Source organism: Corythoichthys intestinalis, chromosome 16 (assembly GCF_030265065.1).
Source record: "Corythoichthys intestinalis isolate RoL2023-P3 chromosome 16, ASM3026506v1, whole genome shotgun sequence".
Taxonomy (NCBI): Eukaryota; Metazoa; Chordata; class Actinopteri; order Syngnathiformes; family Syngnathidae; genus Corythoichthys; species Corythoichthys intestinalis.
In genome coordinates this window covers 36,871,953-36,885,474 of record NC_080410.1, presented here as the reverse complement: position 1 = coordinate 36,885,474, position 13,522 = coordinate 36,871,953, and the positions used below count along the sequence as shown (strand labels likewise).

Below are 13,522 nucleotides of genomic sequence, written 5' to 3'. Positions count from 1 at the left end.
ATACATTTTATATATAGAGCGCTTTTACCGGTGCTCAAAGACACTTTACAGTTGAGACAAAAAAAAAAAAAAAAAAGGGTTCACACAACGTGCGCAGTACAAAACAATAGGGAAAAGAATTATAGATTAAAAGCCAGTTTATTTTAGTAGTCAATTAATCAATGAACTAATTAGTTCGAATAATTAAGTAATCTGATAAGGACTCAAACGGTAGAAAAAAAATTAATAAATTAGGATATAAGTACAACAAAAGAACAAATGGCTAACTTACATAGCAAAATTCTGCTAGCTTAAATGCTATAAAATGCTAATTTTTTTTTTTTGTAGAATCAAACACATATTCCCACAAAAATGGCTAAATTACAAATGCATTAAAAAACATTAGCTTAAAAAAAAAAACGTAGCTAATATTGGTCTTAACAGGGAGCAGCTGGATTCAGCCATGTGAAATGAGTTATCAAATATTCACTGTTGCCACTAGAGGGCAGTGTATCCATCCAAATCAATAAAACTAAATGCTAACACTTTCAAAACAAACCATTACAACGCCACTTTAATTTAACAAATATTCAAAGCAGCAAAATTTAATTCGGATCTTTTTTCTTATCGAATTACTCGAGTTAGTCGATTAATCATTGCAGCACAAGTGTAGTGTCATTAATGGCACTGAAACATAACCATTTATTTTCAGCTCTCTAAATTTAAAAGACATAGACGTACACTACCATTCAAAAGTTTGGGGTCGCATATCATTGTCCATTGCAGCCAATATGTTAACACAGATATTTGATGTCAAGAGCTATCAGTGATGGAAAGACTGAAAAAAAACTAACAATACACGTGCTAAGCCAAACTCCCAAACCCATTCCAATGACATCATCACCGTGCGTCATGATGGTGCGTTTTAGCTTGGTGCAAAAACAACGGGTGACAAAGGAAATGATTTTTACACCAAAAGAGTATTTATTCCCATTTTTTCACTCTGCCTCAAAAGATGGTGTACAACTTGCAAGAGTTTCAGAACATGTCCATGTTGAGAATCAGTCCGCAGGCAACTCATAAATAAGTTATAAAAAATATTCTTTCAGCTGGTGATTACCGGATCCCGCCTGGTGGGGCGTGAAATCAAAGGGGCTTCTTGGTCTGGGGGGTGAGGGCGGGGCTTATGCCTTGACAAGGGCAGCGAACTCTGTGAAGGGACAAGGGGGAAAAAAAGAAAAATTAATTAAATTCATTCATGAAATGAATTTAAATTCATGAAATTAAATTCATCCAAGTGTGTAGGTTTGCATAGGGACGGTAGGGACAAAAAACTACTAACTTTTCAGGATGCTCAAATTGGCCCCACCAAAAGAAAGAAAAAAAAAAATTAAATTCCCTTGTTTTCAGTGTAAATCTACTAGAAAAAGGTGAAATTATCTGCCAGTGCTTCAAGTAAATTTTACTCAGATTTCAATTGTTGCAATAAAAATTGTTAGCTGAAAATAAGCTCAACAGACTTATTTGAAACAAAAAGTTTGTATATTTATGTTTGTCAGAAATGTTCTTAATTCAAGAATAAATATTATTCAAAACATTATTTGAAAGCATTTTTTTCTTGATTTAGGTGAAAAATCACCGACTATTACATGTATGGGCTTAATAAGAACAAATGGTAATATTTACTAAAAGTAAGTGGAAGAATCTGACGCATTAATCTGTTAACTAGGCTTTAACACTAGAACTACCAAGGGTGGATCAGTTCATGCAAATCACTTTTGTAACCAGAGAAGGATCATCTGACCCTAATTCGCATATCTTTTGTGAGCACTATGGTCCTCATTAGTCATTCCCATTCACACTCGCAAAACCACAGGGTTTAATTGCTCCAGTCAGCATCTTGAGTGTTTGCAGGGCAGGGGTGCCTTGGCTGATGGGGGAAGGGTAAACTGGTGTTGTTGCTGGCCTGTTGTCACTTTCAAGCCCAGAAGACAGGATGTGGTGAAAAAGCCACCATAAAATAGACCAAACTACTGACAGGATATGACTTTTCTTTTTAAGTGTTTGCTTGTCCCTTCAACTCTTCCAGTTGTATCCTCTGTGTAAACCAATTGAAACATACTAGTCAGGTTTTCTTAGGCTTGTCCAGTTGGACAAAACAGTTGTTGCTTGTTGGACAGTGGACCGCTCAGGCAAGCAATCAGGCGGACAACCTTTTTACATCTTCCAAAAGCTGCAGTTTGCCTACTGTACAAGGGAAGGTGTAATAAAAAAACAATTTAAAAAAAATTATGTGGTGACATTTGACACTCCGCCCTATACCCGGGGCTAGGTGTTGGAGGTTGTTACCGAAGAAAATTTTCCTTCTGCACCTTCTTTGCGCCCACATGAGACTGAGCCAATTCCTTTGCAAGACCCACCAAGAAGACTACCCGTCTTTCTGATATTCAAGATGCTATTTGCAGCTATCCAGAGTGAAACCCCAGATCACATCGAGGCAGCGACTCCACGGGAGTGTGTAGGGGGATGGCCTGCTTGATTGCTTCTTTGAGTGGGTTATTGTTTGACAAAGCCTAGTAGTCAGTTTGGAATCGGGGTCATTTGACGCCTTTCTGGTTATTCTTTATAGCCAAAAATAACCCGGGACTTCCAGTGTTAAAACTCAAAACAAGATGAAAAAAATTTTTTTGACTAGATTTGATAAAAAAATCACCAGATTAAGATGTTATACTGTAAATTTGCAGTGTGAAAGTTAGTGCAAGTCAATACAGATCTATTTTGCATTAATCATTTCGCCTATCAATTAATTAGGTTCTTATTGGTGAAAAATGTAGCCCTGACCGCCGTTCACTCACGCCATTCCCAGCAAAAATTTTACTAGCAGCTTATGCTGTTATATCGTCCCTACCAATATTGAGACCAATCCTACGCCCTTATATGAAAATATAATTGTTTGGATGGTATAAATTGAAGCAAATGGTTCATGCTTGTGACTATTGTAAAGATCAGAGGACATCATATGATCAGTTAACAAAGAAAGGTAAATTTACTTTTTCCACCTAATACAAGAAGATACGATCTCTTACTACTATTATTTATCAAAATTTCCAAATGACAAAAATTTAAGTAAATGGTTTAATCTTATGGTTATGATGATAAACAGTTATCCAGTATACAATCAATGTAAAGAGAAATGTAATATATGAATTTACCTTTTCCACCTAACGTTTACTTTTAACAGGTATCACATTTCCAAGTAAAAAATATCCAAGTAAATTGTTCATTCTTATGATTATGATATTGAACAAATAATATCATCCGAGATAGCAGACCGACGTTGAAAAGATGTTGGATCAACATTCCGCTGTCGATCTTATATCGTTGAATCAACGGCACTTTTGCACCCTCAATTAATGCTGTTTCGACGTTGAAATCCTTACAAAACCTAAATGTCATTTCGATTATTAATAATATTGGAACAACGCTGAATTAACGTTATGTTTTCGATCAAAACACTCGCTCATCCATAATTCAATGACTTTTCAATCATATTTTCCAGTCAATCATAAATCAACTATTTGTCAATATTAGTTAATCCCCTATAAAACAATGTTAACCCAACCATCGCCTGACATACCATAGAACAACATTGTTTCAACGTCACTTGAAGTCGAAAATTTCGATGTCAACTTTACTGATGATTTTGATGGAAAACCAACGTTTATTCAATGTCGGTCTTTTATCTGGGATATGATCAGGGAAAAGCTATACATAAGAAATGAATTTACCTTTTCCACCCAATATACCTTTGCTCTTTACAAGTATTTATTAAATTTCCAGGTCACCCAAATTTGAGGAATATTTTATCTAATGTTTTTATGATAAAGATATGGTGACCTATGGACAATTTACACAGAAATTTAAGTATTATTTTACTTTTTACACCCATTGTAAATCGTCTTTCTACCAATGTTTAATTCATTATGTTTTCAAGTGAAACAAATTCAAGCATACTGTTGATTCTTATGAGTATATGGGTGATTAAATAACATATGATCAATTTGCATAGAAATGTGAGGAATTATTTTACCTTTTCCACCCAATGTATGTTGGCTTTATACAAGGATCTATTAAATTTCCAAGTGACACAATTTTAGGCAAGATATTAATTCTTGTGATTATTGTGTTGATCAGAAGACATTTTATGTCCAATTTACAAAGAAATGTAAGAAATTCTTTTTTTAAAAAAAGGCTTACCCTCAATTCCGATCTTGCCGTCACCATCGCTGTCACCGGCGGTGAGGAAGTCTTTGGTCTCCTTGTCGGTGAGCGCGCGAGCGGACGCCGAGAAATTCTGCAGGAACAGCCTACAAAACAAAGACACCATCATATTATAAACACATTTATTACCATTGATCATACGTTCGCGAGAGATTGAGGGGGGGCCGGGGGCGTAGCCCCCCCCCAATGGCCAAAAACATCAATGCATATAATTGACTTTCCAATATATGAAGTTAAAATTAAGACTTTGCCGGTAAAATGTTGTCTATAAAAATGTAAAGCAATAAAACAAACAACATAAATGAATGAAATGAACAAAAAATATATTTTTATAATGAGTCAAAATTATTTTTCAATCAGATCATGTGACTAGCACCTTTGAGGGGGTCCTTTGCTTTGCTTAGCACAAAAAAAAAACACTTGAAGACAAAAGAGGCAAGATGGATATATGTAATTTTTTTCAAACCTAAACTTTCAAAAGCGACAACAACTACTGAGTGAGAACCAAGGATTGAAGATGCGGACTAGGGGTGTGACAAAATATCGAAATGGTGATATATCGTGATGCTTTGTGTCCCAAAAGGTTATCGATATGCTCCTTCCAAGAATCGAGATATCGTTTTAAAAAGGTATCAAAAAAAAAAAAAAAAAAAAGGAATCAACAGGTTGCTACCAAATTCCTCCATCATAATAGTGTCTCAGTTAACTCTAAGGCTGGGTGCTCGACGCCCAATCCATTCAGACTGGGAACGTTCGTTCATTTGAAACCAGAGAATTTGACGTCATTCTGTCCGATTTTCGGGGCATTTACTTGCTGTTCATTTACAAGTCATTTCCTGTTGAATTTGAGTCACTGCCTATTCATTTGGGTGATTCCCGGGTCACTTCCTGTTCTGTAACTCAAAATAAACAGGACGTGACCCATAAAATATCCCAAAATCAACAGGAAGTAACTAAAAATCAACAGGTAAATGACCTTAAATGGCCCAAAATGACCCCATTGCCTGGCATTCACTGCCATTGACAGCTATAGACGTTCAATCCATTTGAAGTGGGAGGGATGGCAGCGAATGAACGAACGTTCATACTCTGCCACCCTCCCAGTTTAAATGAATTGGACGTCTACAAGTGATAAACTCATTCCAATTCACAGCAAAAGCTTGTTTTTCTGTTTATTAGTTGTTTGTAGAATATCCTAGAATGATTTCCTGACCAATGTATCGATAATCGTTGTATCGTCATATCGTCAGATCATCGTTATCGTGAGCTTTGTATCGTATCGTACCGTGAGGTACCAAGAGGTTCCCACTCCTAATGTGCACCGCCAAAATGGTGAGCGGAGATTCAGTTTGCTCCACTAAAAACGTTAATCCTCATAAATGATGGCAAACAAAAAAAAAACCCGCTCATTTTACACGTATTATTATAAAAGTTCCTAGCTGGAATATTCAGTCAAAACGAACAGAAAATTGAGCGCGCTCACACTCGTGCGTGTACACACACACAGCTGGGATGCCTATATGTACGAGCATGGTAGCTACTATCCGATCATATATCTTGGAAGTTAACTTTATTGCTGACTAGAGATGTCCCGATCGATCGGGTCCGATCACATCATTTTCAAAGTATCGGAATTGGCAAAAAAATATCGGACATGCCTTTTTTTTAATATATATATATATTTTTTTAATTGAATCGTATTCTAATTGTATTAAACGTTACACACATAATGTGTTACACCCATCCAGAGTCTTTAGTTTAGGCTTAAAGTAGGGTTATCAAATTTATCACGTTAACAGCCGTAATTAATTTTTTAAAAATTTATCACGTTAAAACATTTAACGCAATTAACACATGCGCTGCACGACCCACTCACGCTTTTTCACGTTCAATCTTTAATGCCGCCGTTATACCTGTATATAGAGCTAAAAGGCAACGTAAAATGAGTAGAGTGAATTTTGGCAGCCTTTGGAGACTTGTTTTAATTGGCTAAAGCTTTACAATCCCTCTCCCAACGATTAGAAATACCGTGGGACGCAATATGGGGAAGAAAGGTAGTAATCGATCTTTTTCTTAACACCCTATGTTATTTCCCAATGATATATCCATTGGTACCACTACGCACAGTCATTCTTGCACTTCCCATCATGCATTTGGGCAGAACAGTTAAATGGCTACATTATCATTTACTGAAAGCTCAACAAATACACTAGTTGGCTATATTTAGTCACAATATACAAAGTCACGTTTATCCTTTAAGAATTACAAGTCTTTCTATCCGTGGATCCTTCTCACAGAAAGAATGTTAATAATGTAACTGCCATCTTGAGGATTTATTGTCATAATAAACAAATACAGTACTTATGTACTGTATGTTGAATGTATATATTCGTCCGAGTTTTATTCATTTTTTTCTTAATGCATTGCCAAAATGTATATGATCGGGAAAAATTATCGGGAATGATTGGAATTGAATCGGGAGCAAAAAAAAAAAAAAGCAATCGGATCGGGAAATATTGGGATCGGCAGATACTCAAACTAAAACGATCGGGATCTGATCGGGAGCAAAAAAACATGATCGGAACAACCCTATTGCTGACGCTGCGTTTCGGGGGTCATCAACATTTTTGCCCCCTCCCCTGCCACAAAAGTCAAACCCCGCCTATGTTTATGTCATCTTACTTGAGTTCGTCCTCCTCAATGAAGCCGCTGTTGTCCTGGTCAATGATCTGGAAGGCTTTCTTGACGTCGTCGGCAGACTTGCCGGCCAGACCGCACGTCTTGAAGAAGTTCTTGTAGTTGAACGAGTCTGCGGCTGCAAAGTGAAAAACAAAGAGATGCTGTGTAAGATGGGATCGATACGTTTTTTGGGGAGGGGAATTTTCTGACGGATGTTACTGAATCAATGTTAACAATGTTTGACTAAGATAAGCGGTGTTGGAAAAACAAGTACCCTAATTTTCGGACTATAAGCCGCTACTTTTTTCCCTCATTTTGAATCCTGCGGCTTATAGTCCAGTGGGGCTTATTTGATGATTTATTTGGGTTAATAGGTAACACTTTGTTTGACAGCGGCATCGTAAGACTGTCATAAGAATGTCATAATTATGACATGACACGACACTATCATGGGTATTACTGAATTATTATGACAGATGTCAAAATGTGTCATGTTGCATATTATGACACTAACTCTATTTATGTCCAGCTCAGATCTTTTACGTCCATTCAAAAGTGAAGTAATTTGCTGGATCACACTAACCGACATCTATTATAAGCATTCAATAATGCCTATGACAGTGTCATGTAATAATTATGACAGTATTATGGCACCACTATCCAAGAAAATGTTACCAAATACCATAACTAGCAATTAATGAAACAACTGGAAGAGTAACTGAAGAAATAATTAGCACAGAACATGACTTTTGATTGTTTTTACATCTGTAACGCCGCAATGCATGCTAGGAGGAATGTTGGATGACAACAGAGTTGACAGCAGGTGGCAGCAGAGGTTGACTGTCTCCCCCAAGGGAGCAGTGATGGCCAAATGAAGATTTTTATAACAATAAGGATTTGCACCAAATTGGTTCAACGCTTAATGGTGCCTCATTTGGTTTCATGACAGTCTTATGATGCCATTGTCAAATGACGTGTTACCAGTTAATATCTTTTGGTGTAAATATCCCATAATACAATGAGGATAACTGCAGCTTATAGTCCAGTGAGGCTTATCTATGAACAAATGCCGTTTTCATGTCAAATTTGGTGGCTGGCGGCTTATAGTCAGGTGCGCCTTATAGTCCCGAAATTACGGTATTTTATTTTGTTGATTTTTACATTTATTTGATAATAATCTAATATATTAAGCTAGTAAAATCAAGGAAAAAAATAAAATAAATAACAAAACTAAAACTAAAACATTCAATCACATAAATTAACAAAAACAAAGGAGTAAAACTGTAAATCGCGGAAAACACAGACAAGACTGAAAAAGCCGTTTCTGCTCTTGCATGCCTCTTTAAAAGAAACTGCTGTATTTTAAGCCAAAACAACTGTTGTGTTTGATAGAACAATATGTCTATATGCTGCCATAGCAGATTCATCGCGCATTAAGCCCCCGAACTATTTTTAATTTGCCCGTTTTTAGCCTGAAAACACAACCGCTTTTGTTTCAACCCAGCCATAAAACGAAGTTACTAATTATATTTATTATTCAAAATGTCTGCCATTTTTAGCTTAGAATCATTAATTGATGTCTAATATTTCATTTAAAAAAAAAAAAAAAAAAAACTTTTAAAAATTACTCGCTTATTTTAAACTTTTAAACGAATTATGTCACTAAGAAAAAAATGGCGTCTGTAAAGAAGTCACGAATATTTACCTTATAACTATCGCTTAATTGTATTTTTTGTGTTACTGTCACATTTTCCCCGATGATAAATAATCGATCCAAACAAAAAAAAAAAAGAAAAATAACGTTTAAATGGGTAACTATATGAAAAAGAAAATCTTAACCTCTGCTTGTTGTCTGCGATTTCTGCATCGCGACCCATGTTATATCACCATGTTTCACCCATAAAATAAAATAAAAAATCTGGCTGTGGCCATTCACAGCTGTGTCTTGACGCTCGGTGATACGTGCTACATGGAGTTTTTGGATCGAAACAAGGTGAGCATACGATAATATCTCGTTAAAATCGTGGCGTCTTTAATTCTGCTCTCGCGTGCTCTCGCCTCCAATTAGGGTTTAAAATGTTTTCTTTTTTTCAAAATGCCTTCCTGTTCAAAATTTTTGTTCCTCCAGAAAATTGAGATTTTAAGCTTTCCAATGATGTATCACACCTGCATTTCGGACAATTTTGAAAGTTGGCCAAATTGAGGGTCTCAGAGCGGAACTTCAAGTCACCTGAGTGTTTTCCGCCAAATACAAAAATCTACATAAATGTAACATCTGGATAGGAATAAAATAAAAATGAAAAATAAACCCACTAAAAAGAACAAAAATAAAAATTAATCGCTGCCAGCGCCCCCAGACAAAATATATTTGATGTCAATACTGTCCAAGGCATTGAATGAGTTAACTTGTACATTTGAGATGCCCAAAATGAACTCTTTCATTCAGATATGAGTCATTCAAAAAGTTCATATGAAGATTTTGAGAAGAAAACAAAAACATTGATTTTCTTTAACCAACGTTTTCGGTGTCATATAGTAGGGCCGGCCCAGGCCATTTGGGGGCCCGAAACAAAATAATGCCATATTTTTGGCCAACCATTTCGTCACAGTGTACTGTGAAACCCATACATGCAATCCAACCCATACGTCCATATTTCGTATATTAATCATATTTTGTTGCACTGCATACTTCAAACTTCTCCCCCCAAATGACATGTAATGACAAGAAAATGGATGTTTGCATGGATAAACGGCGATACGCGCCACATTATTCGCGATGCTCTATTAACATCGTATAAAATGAGGTTGCCAGATTGGGGGCCCCCTAGTGGTCAGGGGCCCTAAGCAGGTGCATAGTCTGTGTATAGGCTGGGCCGGCCTTGCATGTAGTGATAAAAAAATAAGCATTACCTGCGCAGCCATCCAGAGCTGCTTTCACCTCGGCTTCCTTGAGGACACCAGCGAAGGCCATTTCTTTATCTTATCTAGAATCAATTAAAAAAAATTACAATAAACATCAATTACAACTGAATCCTAATCAAAATGGTTTCAAGTTTTATTAGGATTTTTCTTTCAAGCTCCCATGGCCTAGTCATAAATTCCAAAGTGAATACAGTAGAGGACGAGGATGACCAATTACTTTTTCAATTCTCAACATGCATGACGTCACGGGCGAGAGAAAAAAAAAAAAGATAAATCAAGTGACGTAGGTGTGACAGAATATACAAAACGTCATCATTATCCTCAAGTCCTCTGCCGTCCTGCATATGATCCATCGATTTCCTCTGTATCATCATCATTATTATGATTATAGTCCAGGGTACGACAAGTGTCCTCGATGGGTCCTCCTGTGTCTGGGTGGAGGTCTTTTTAGGGTGGTGCGCACTCACCTTTGCACTGCGTTGAGGCGAGTGAAAAGACCAAGGCAGATTCCCAGTGAATGTCCCAACAGGGTTGTCCGCTTCTTATATATCCTCCAGCAACACCATTTACAGAGCTTTGGGCTCTGGTATCGGGTGCCAAGATGCAATTCGAAAAAATGTGTCTACTAGTCCAGTCTATTTTTAGGGCAACAAATGAGGGATGCTTCCATGTGCGAGCAAGCCAACGAGGGTGATCGAGCAACACCCGAGTTGCACGAACAGGCCATGCTAACACCAAAAAAGTGCATTGGAATATTATTAAAAGGGACTTGGAATCAAAGAAATGTTCGTAATTGGGCCTTGAGGTGCTACTTCCATCTCCAGGACCAATCAGAATTGAGACAGCAGATGAAAGTGTTTATCATGGTGATAATGACTAGCATCTTCATGTTACAGCCAGATGCTCATTGGCACTTTTATATCGGGGCTCGAAAAAGTCCAAGGTCAACATTGTGTTATTTATTACTATTTGAATCGATGCACTAGTTTTACTACTTTCTTTATTTAAATAAGGGTCCAAAAAGATCACAAAAATGGGGAAAGTATAAAAAGCGCTAGTAAATGTCATGTAGGAAATTATTTTAATGATTAATAGAAGAAATACAGTGTATCACAAAAGTGAATCCACCCCTCGCATTTCTGAAGATATTTAAGTATATCTTTTCTAGGGCTGTCAAAATGATCGCGTTAACGGGCGGTAATTAATTTTTTAAATTAATCACGTTAAAATATTTGACGCAATTAACGCACATGCCCCGCTCAAACAGATTAAAATGACAGCATAGTGTCATGTCCACTTGTTACTTGTGTTTTTTGGTGTTTTGTCGCCCTCTGCTGGCGCTTGGGTGTGACTGATGTTATGGGTTTCAACACCATTAGCATTGTGTAATTATTGACATCAACAATGGCGAGCTACTAGTTTATTTTTTGATTGAAAATTTTACAAATTTTATTAAAACGAAAACATTAAGAGGAGTTTTAATATAAAATTTCTATAACTTGTACTAACATTTATCTTTTAAGAACTACAAGTCTTTCATGGATCGCTTTAACAGAATGTTAATGTTAATGCCATCTTGTTGATTTATTGTTATAATAAACAAATACAGTACTTATGTACAGTATGTTGAATGTATTTATCAGTCTTGTGTCTTATCTTTCCATTCCAACAATAATTTACAGAAAAATTTGGCATATTTTATAGATGCTTTGAATTGCAATTCATTACGATTAATTAATTTTAAAGCTGTGATTAACTCGATTAAAATTTTTAATCGTTTGACAGCCCTAATCTTTTCATGGGATAACACTGAGAAAATGACACTTTGACACAATGAAAAGTAGTCTTTGTGCAGTTTATATAATAGAGTTAATTTATTTCCCCTTAAAATAACTCAAAATATAGCCATTAATAGCTAAACCCCTGGCAACAAAAATGAGTACATCATATGGGAACTACGTACATCCCTAAATGTCCAAATTGAGTACTGCTTGTCATTGTCATTTGCCCGCATGTCTCATCAGACCATAGGACATGGTTCCAGTAATCCATGTGCTTTGTTGACATGCCTTCAGCAAACTTTGCGGGCTTTCTTGTGTACCGTCTTCAGAAGAGGCTTCCGCCTGGGGTGACAGCCATGCACACCAATTTGATGTAGAGTGCGGCGTATGGTCTGAGCACTAACAGGCTGACCCCCCACCTCTTCAATCTCTGCAGCAATGCTGACAACACTCCTGTAATGAGTCACATGACATTTTGAAGAGAAAATGACAAGCAGTACTCAATTTGGACATTTAGGGATGTACGTTTTTTCATGGGGTGTACTCACTTTTGTTGCCGGGGGTTTAGATATTAATGGCTATATTTTGAGTTATTTTGAGGGGAAAATAAATTAACTCTATTATATAAGCTGTACACAGACTACTGAATGGATGTGCCAGAATTTTCTCCAGTTAAATGTGGAGAAGACAGAGGTGATCATTTTTGGGCCAAAAAAGGAAAGGTCAAAGATAAGCAGGCAACTTAGCACAATGTCACTTACAGCTACAAATCAAATCAGAAACCTTGGCGTAATTATTGACTCAGACCTAAAATTTGATAGCCCTCTAAAGTCCATCACTAAATCCGCTTATTACCACCTAAAAAATATAACCAGAATTAAGGGGCTTCTGACTCAACATGACATGGAAAAACCTATGCATGCATTCATTTTCAGCAGATTGGATTATTGCAACAGTATATTTACAGGTCTTGATAAAAAATCAGTCAGGAAGCTGCAGCTCGTACAGAATGCTGCAGCCAGTGTCCTCACAAATACAAAGAAGCTGGACCACATTACACCGGTTTTGAAATCGCTACACTGGCTTCCAATGAGTCAAAAGATAGACTATAAAACACTACTGCTCGTCTACAAAACACTTAATGGCCTTGGACCAAAATACATGCTTGACTTGTCAGATTCCTATGAGACATCTAGACCCCTAAGGTCGTCTGGAACCGGTCTTCTGCATGTTCCAAGAACAAGAACCAAGCAGGGTGAGGCAGCATTTAGTTATTATGCTCCTCACCTTTGGAACAAGTTACCTGAACGTCTGAAGTATGCTCAAACTGTTAGCTCTTTTAAATCAGGGCTAACAACGCTTTTGTTTAGCACTGCATATCCATAACTGTCTATATATTTCAATCTACTTGCTTTCTATTCCTCTGCTCATCTCCATTGCTGATTTCAATTATTATTAGTAGTTGTAGTTTTTGTTTTATTTTTATTTTTGTTTTATTTTTATTTATTTATTTTTATTCTATTTGTGATTAAATGCGATCTTTTGTCTTGGTTTTTACGTTGTATTGACTTAAATGTGATTTTTATGATCTTCATGTGATGTAAAGCACTTTGAATTGCCTTGTGTTGAATTGTGCTATATAAATAAATTTGCCTTGCCTTGCCTTGCCTTGCCTTGCCTTACTTTTCATTGTGTCAAAGTGTAATTTTGTCAGTGTCATCCCATGAAAAGATACTGTATACTTAAATATCTGCAGAAATGCGAGGGGTGTACTCATTTTTGTGATACACTGCAAATGTACTTTTTCCATCCAATGGACCAATCCAACAATAGATGTCCAATTCATTAATGTAAACTGTGAGGCTAGGCTGTGAATGCTC

At 36.6% G+C, this 13,522-nt stretch overlaps 1 protein-coding gene across 1 annotated transcript; it reads right to left on the bottom strand.

The window, feature by feature from the left end:
• Positions 1 to 940: 940 nt before the first annotated feature.
• Positions 941 to 10,411, bottom strand: LOC130932109 (parvalbumin-2-like). Its single transcript, XM_057861512.1, has 5 exons — positions 10,329 to 10,411; positions 9,850 to 9,923; positions 6,943 to 7,075; positions 4,237 to 4,346; positions 941 to 1,189 (listed from the first exon to the last, which is right to left on the bottom strand). Exons 2-5 carry the CDS (start codon positions 9,908 to 9,910, stop codon positions 1,164 to 1,166), a joined length of 330 nt encoding a protein of 109 aa, XP_057717495.1. The 5' UTR covers positions 9,911 to 9,923; positions 10,329 to 10,411; the 3' UTR covers positions 941 to 1,163.
• Between the last annotated feature and the right edge of the window lie 3,111 nt (positions 10,412 to 13,522).

Excerpts from the sequence above, each read along its gene's own strand:
- LOC130932109 (XM_057861512.1), bottom strand. The coding sequence starts at position 9,910 with ATGGCCTTCGCTGGTGTCCTCAAGGAAGCCGAGGTGAAAGCAGCTCTG. Across the intron at positions 4,347-6,942 it reads ATTGAGGAGGACGAACTCAA|GCTGTTCCTGCAGAATTTCT; the intron begins GTAAGATGACAT and ends TTTGTTTTGTAG. Across the intron at positions 1,190-4,236 it reads CGGCAAGATCGGAATTGAGG|AGTTCGCTGCCCTTGTCAAG; the intron begins GTAAGCCTTTTT and ends GTCCCTTCACAG.